A 7,500-nucleotide genomic window follows, 5' to 3' on the forward strand; every position below is an offset into this window, starting at 1 on the left:
GAAAGCTAATTGTATTTCGAATTTAATGCTGATATTATTCCAACCCAATATGTCGTGTTTATGGGGAAGCTGTGATATATGGCCATGGTAGGAATGCAAACTAAATCATTTATATTGCAACGCTTAACAAACAACGGGCAGGTCTAATGTATTTTATATTCATTGAGAAGGATTTGCGATGATTTTCCAAATATATAAATCTAACAGAAACGAAAGACCAAATCTAAAATATTGATAGTTCAATATTTTTTTTTATAACGAACGATTGAACGACTGTCAAGAAAAAGTGTCGTTTGAGACTAAATATACGTTGCGAGTAATATTTGCAATCAAATGTGTGTGGTTCTTGAGCTGTCTTTTGGACAACAATGAAACCAGGCTTTCCCGTATAGAAATGCAGTAAGGGCAGAATCGTTAGTGCGTCGAACAAAATGCCAAGTGGTATTTGCTTCAACACATTGTATTCTGAGTTTGATATCTCGCCGAGGTCAAATTGCCTTTCAACCTTTCATATCGACAAAAAAAATCATTCAAGCAATGGAGTTAATATTATCGACTAAACGACCACCACCCCTCAAAATTGCAGACATGTGCCTAAATCAAAACAAAAATGCATGAATTGAAAATTAACAGACATGAAAAATACTCCCACAAAGTGAAGCAAGGAATAGATAAAATTTTTATTCCCACTATCTGTTGAAATCGCAAAATATATACTAAAGGAAGCTAAAAATTATCCGCATTTCTTTATGTTGACCGACCTGCCTTTAGCACTCGCGGGATAAATGGTGGTCCCCTTGTGATTACGTAACCAAGTGATCGCTCCAGTTTTCATTCTTGTGTTACAGAGTGAACAGGGCAATGCGCACCAAAGAATAACAGAGAACAGTGATCCGATTTCTTTGATCTGAAGCGATGACAGGGGCTGAAATTTGTTACCGGCTTTCAATAAAATATAGGGATAGCGCTCTACCACGCAGACATGTGTAGGAATGGATCGGCAAATTGAAAACTGGCTAGACAAGCGTGTAGCACGAAGAGGGAGCAGAACGCCCATCAACTTCCACCACTGACGTGAAGATTCATGAAGCTCGAGAGACTGTTCAGCAAATCAATGAGTGACCATCAATTTCGTTGCATGTTCTCTGCAACTTAGTCATGTGTAAGAGGAATGCCATGAAAGCTTACCAAAGTCCACAAGTGCAATAGTGTCCAGATCTGTCAACGCTTACTCGTTCACTAGGATATGTAACACACTGCTTAAATACCTAATACCTTATAAGAAATTAGGTTTCTTCTCGAAACTAGAAAGGAGAAGGCTAATTCGAAGACTACTGATCCAATCCATCACTGGAACTGTAAAAATCTGTAAAATTTTCCAAAAGTTTATCATTTAAAACATATGAGCATATCTAGATATGCAACTATATGCATGAGAATACATAACTAAAACATACAAATCTGCACATACATACATACATACATACATACATACAAAAATATCCTGTTGTTGATGTTGAAATTCTTGAGCTATCGATCTAGGTTAGAAACCGATTCTTTCTCTATTGGCAAGAAATCTTGAAATAAACTGAATGATATACATACTCACACACATGCATGCTTGTACATATGTATAGATGTGGTAAATATATATATATATATATATATATATATATTGCTGAAATTACATTTACTGCGATAGTTCTGTCTCTATTTTCCAATCATCTTAGAAGTATTAGATTGTTTGAAAAGTAACAGATTTTGGAGGCTTAATGGAATGTACTTACATCTATATAGTTAGCATTAATATAATCGTCATGTGGATCATCTTCAATGTTTAACTTTACCCTCGTATGATCATCTGAAACCAGAAAAGGACAGCAATTGAAGGGAATTCTCTTTTAAGGAAAAGTTAATCAAAATTTATATTTTGTAACAATATTTCAAGAGTAACATGTCTAGGAAATTATTAGAAGGATGAGACAGAAGAAACAAAAACAGAGAAATTAACAAAGCAATATATAAAAACGGTCGGAATAAAGTGATAGAGAAATAAAATGACGTTTTGAATACTGGGTCCTTGTACAAGGCAGAATGGGGAAACAGGAAAGAAGAAAGAGTATATACAAAAATAAACTGAAATAAATTGGAAATTGTTCGGTATTCGTTGGCTGAATTTGTAATAATATTGAAGCGGAAATATACTGTCTCAGTCTAATCAGGTAGGAGGAGGGGGTATGTCGAAGCGGGTATGCTGATAGTAAGTATGCAGGAGGTATTTATGTATGTATGTATATATATATATATATATATATATATATATATATGTGTGTGTGTGTGTGTGTGTGTGTGTGTGTGTGTGTGTGTGTTGTGTTTGCATGCAAAAGTCTTGACTCGCTTGCAGTAGATAGGAAAGCGTGGAGAGATATGATTTGAAGCAGTGTTAAAGATTTTAAGTTTGGCAGATTTAAGCATTCTGAAATGAAAATAAAATTTCGTGAAAATGAGATTAATATCAATAACATTGCAAGAGTCTCCCATCCTTTCTTTAAATGTTCTTTATGCACAAAAGAATTCATATTTCACGCTGGTATAAGATTGCACCAGTATGGCCACGTGGGTAAGAGATATATGAACTATTCGAATTTCATTCCGGTTGACCAGTTTCAGTGCAATGTCTGTCAGAAAACCTGTAAGTCACACGGAGGATCGAAGTGGCACTTAAACATACATAACAAACAAGTGGAAACGGAACTAATGCTAACATGAGACATTGCTGCAGTATATGTGAACAGCTCTTCAAACGCCTTTCAGGGCTCAAAAGTCATTCAAGTTCTCATGCTAGGAAAGAGCAATTATAGGGAGTAGTGTTCTACATCTATGCAGGGAGCAGACAACCACGATGTATGTATGTCCATGTGTCTGTTAATGAATATTTAGTTCAGAGAATAAGGAAAAGGAAGCGTGTGAATGCGCAAACAAAGCCATTGTGTAAATGAGTGGGACTTGTAGAAAATGTTGCTGAGTAGGTTTGTGTATTGGCGAATGGTTGACGGAGGAAATTGAAACAGGTATTGGCTGAAGTATTAGGGTGCAGGAGTGGGGGGGGGTATGGGTACGATCATAAACAAAGTGAAATATGCGCATGGCGCACGTATTTTTGTGTGCGCGAAGAGCTCACAGAGTGTCGGTTGCATGTGGATGCACGAAATTTGTGATTGTATGACTAGAATGGGTCATTTGGGGTGAATTATAGTAAATGGGGGTGGTCGGAGGAAAGGGGACACATGACTGGCGCCGGGTTTGTTAGCATGGACCTATGAAAAGTAGGATTTTGGCCAAGGGTGTTGAAGTCAACCTGGTCAACAGATATGTGCTTGGTCTGGTCTTTGGACGTGTGGTCAAGATAAGAGAATAGAAGCTGGTAAATACAGTGGTAGAAGGAGAAAGAAGTAACCTTTTAAATAATGACGGCAAAGTCTTTGGTAAATGTGAGGGACGTGAGAATATGAAAGATTTTGAAGCGAAGGTGATGCGTTGAAAGTATGTGTGTGTATATGTATGCGTGCACGTGTGTGTTAGGGAGTAGGCAAATACGTGAGTGTAGATGTGTAGAGAGAACTGTGTGATGGTGGTGTGATCATGGTTTCGAAGAGTGCGGGGTTGGAGTGGTGAAGTCTGTTATGTGAAATAAGAATCGAACAATGTGTGTCTGAGTGGGAAAGTGTGTGTGTGTGTGTGTGTGTGCGCGCGCGCGTGTGTGTGCGTGCGTGTGTGTGTGCGTGTGTGTGCATGTTTGCAAGGTGTCATGGTGCGTGTGGTTAGTAGGCGTATTTGGAGAATTAAATGTGAGGTGTGATTGAAGTGTGTACGAGTGGTTTTGTGTGAGTGTAAAACTAAGAAAAGGTAGGTGGTAGAGTGTGGAGTATGTGATTGTGAATAATAAATGATGAGGTGTGTTTAGAGTAAAGTAAGCCGGTTGTTAAGATTTGCAGGTAGGGCGAGTTTAAGCGGGTCAATTGTTCAATACGAAACCTAGAAAACGGTGGTCTATGAAACTGTATAATCGTTTAAAGAACGATGCACACCTGGCTTATTTTGTACTGTTGTCGCACACGTCCAGTAGATGACCATAAAATAGGGTGAGTGTGGCTGGTTTCCTCAATGTGCCGGATGTTTTAGAATCGATATTTAATGCAGTAAAACCAATTGTGAAGCAGATGGTGATGTGACACATGATACGGGAAGATGTATCATGTACAGGTGGTACTGACAGTTTGTAAATGACAAGAGAAATAGTGTAGCAGAGGTTGGCGAGCAAGCAAAGAAAATAGCTGAGTGTAATGTGAAGGTAGTGTAATGAAGAGACTAGTAGGTCATTGAGATTGTAGTCACGTGTGAAAAAGAAATGGTCGTTTTAGAATTATGTGGGAGATTCTAGATTGGAGAATGCTGAAGAGTCGAAGAATGTTGCACTACAGAGCTCCAAGAAGCTCCGAGGAGCTAGCACTGAACGTAAAAGCAGAAGGCATTTTGTGATCTGTTGGTAACAAAAGGAAGGGCAAATTTACAGATCATTTCGATTTTAGGAAGAATGAAAGACGCCTTAGCTCCCGAGATAATCGGACTTGGTTGTTGACCACCACCGACGACGACATTTTCGCCAGACTGACCAATAAAAGCTGGACTGATGTAGTATGGCTATGACATTTGTCATGTACAAGGCTGTTACGTGCTTCCGCAATATTTGAACCTCCGATCAATCTCCCATCCAGTCAGCAACTCATATCTACTACTATTCACCACTTCTTTCTTCTTTTCCTTTACCACTTCTTCATTGCCACACCTCATTCCACTATCTCGTTCGTCCCCAAGAAGCAAATAACTCTACCAATACTCTGTAACTAGAATTAGTAGACTTATTGAAGTGCATTCCAATCTCGATTGTGATTTATTTCTCTGGCTTTTATTATCATCTATCACATTTTTAATGAATAAGTTTTGAAGAAAATATTACTTACATGCTACAATATTACCATATCGGTTCTTCATTTTATTTTCCGTTTTCTTTGCTACATCGCATTTTGCTGTGAGTCCTGCTGGCGTGAGCTGAAATATACAACATGAAATATATAGAAACTAGGAGAATTCAATATATTTTAATACTGAATTTTACTCGATATAACATAGATAGGACAAAGCAATTGAACGAAACATATACGAGTACGAAAATTATGAATTTATTTTAATGGTGAGAATATAATTTTGACGACATTAGAATACAAGGTATACTGCAAAAAAAAAAAGTGAAGATTATGTGACAAATACAATTTTATGAAATAATAAAAGTGAAATGCATCTTTGTAATATGCACAAAAGTTATTAGAAATAATATTATAGTTGAAATAGTAATAAGTCAGATATTTCTAATGTTCAATACTAGTACAAATAAACATTAACACAACGTACATTTCATTTCCTTCTTTGTAACCATTAAAATTTATATAAATTATTAATAATAAGACAGTATCGGGAATGTTCTAGCTTCGCCTCGTAACATATACACCACTGTTAAATATAATATACACCATTATTGCTATTTCCCATCTGCTTCAGTCAAATTCTGCATTTCGTAATCAAATGAGAATTCCAAAATATCCAAAGTCTCATAGAGAGTTTAAGCGCGCGCACGCACATACACACATACGCGCACACATACATACATACATACATGTGTGTGTATTGTTGCCTCTGTGAACATAGAAATTATAAAACTATATTTTTTTAACTTTTAGCATATTTTGAAAGCAGGTTTGAATACCCTCTTCACGCCACACTTAAAACTAGATGATAGATGACAAATTAACAAATGAAAGAAGAGAAAATGAAAAGCAACTTTACAATGTATTAAAAGTCTCATGTGCATTTCCTGTTTCCGTTTCAAAATATGTCATCTGACTGCTTGAAGATATAGTTGCGCATGCTCCATATTTCCAACAACGAAATTTTTTATGAATTATCACGAATCGACAAAGGCTATATACATACATACATCATATATACATATATATATCATATATGTATACTCATACACATACATACATATATATATATACATATGTGTGGTGTTTGTGTGTATGCATGTATATATGTGTGCGTGTATGTGTACGTACTTAACATCAAATAGCTTAATTCATTTAGAATAAATAATGGAAGTTAATTATTAATGGAATCTCAGAGAAATAAATTTCCTTATACCTGTATGTATGTATTGACACATACATACGCACACATTTATTCGTGTGTATGTGAGTTATGTAAAAATGTCGAACGATGAAAATGAGTGCTCAAGGCTGTAGTGGTGGATATAATTTCTTTACTTGTGAATTAAGCTACCATTGGTTTCATGTTACCAAAAGTAGGAAAATATCCGAGTGTCTTAACAGTTTTCCAAGCCAATGGCATGGAGAAAAGTGTTCACCACCATTTTGGAAAACACAGCATCGTTTAGTTCACGGGGGTTCTCCTAAATTCATGTGAATAAGACAATGAATTAATGAATCAAGGGACGTTACTTCTGGGTAGAATTTTTTCGTTATTTGTCTCCCTTGGAGTTGTCTTTCGGGCAAGTTTTTTGTGGTCAATTTGTTTGCATTATTTTGTTGTATTTTCTTTCTGGACATGGTGCTCTTATACTTGTGTGCTGAGGTAGTTCGTCATTGGGGCATATTTCTTCTTTGTGTGGAGTTTGAAACGGAAACAGGAAATGCACACGAGACTTTCCTAGCTATGTTAGTAGATACACTCATGATATAAGGTGAGTTGAACCATACAATTTTCCTCTGCGTCTTCTTGGTCTATTTATATTTGGTTTAATGGAGTTTATGCTATTCTTGAAGTTTGACCTTTCTATTGCTGCATTATATATGGACCAGCTTTTTCAAAAGTCTCTTTGTCGCCGGATAATTTATAGACGCGCCTGCTAATGTTGTTAACCATTTATTTAATTACTGCTGGTGTGTGGTTGGAACTTATCTCTATGTACGAGACTTCCTCGTTTGGTTTGTGCGTGTATATATATATATATATATATATATATATATATATACATATACATATATATATATATACATATACATATATACATATATATATATACATATATATATATAACATATATATATATACATATATATATATTATATATATATATATATATATATATACATATATATATATATATACATATATATACATATATATATACAATATATATACATATATATATTATACATATATATATACATATATATATATATATAATATATATATATATATATGTATATATGTATATATTTACACACGTAGGAAAAGGGTGAGGAGTATATATATATATATATATATATATATATATATATCTTTTTTCTCTTTTAATTGTTTCAGTCATTTGACTGCGGCCATGCTGAAGCACCACCTTTAATCGAGCAACTCGACCCCCGG

At 35.4% G+C, this 7,500-nt stretch overlaps 1 protein-coding gene across 6 annotated transcripts in view; it reads right to left on the reverse strand.

The window, feature by feature from the left end:
- The window catches only part of LOC115214792 (receptor-type tyrosine-protein phosphatase T), a 426,610-nt gene that overhangs the window by 183,291 nt on the left and 235,819 nt on the right, over positions 1–7,500 (reverse strand). For all 6 annotated transcript variants that reach the window (XM_036505346.1, XM_036505347.1, XM_036505345.1 and 3 more), the window contains 2 exons: positions 5,022–5,109; positions 1,788–1,861 (listed from right to left, as the gene is read on the reverse strand). In XM_036505346.1, the coding sequence (XP_036361239.1) occupies positions 1,788–1,861; positions 5,022–5,109 (162 nt within the window). The remainder of the gene's footprint in view (positions 1–1,787; positions 1,862–5,021; positions 5,110–7,500) is intronic.

Source organism: Octopus sinensis, linkage group LG8 (genome assembly GCF_006345805.1).
Source record: "Octopus sinensis linkage group LG8, ASM634580v1, whole genome shotgun sequence".
NCBI lineage: Eukaryota > Metazoa > Mollusca > Cephalopoda > Octopoda > Octopodidae > Octopus > Octopus sinensis.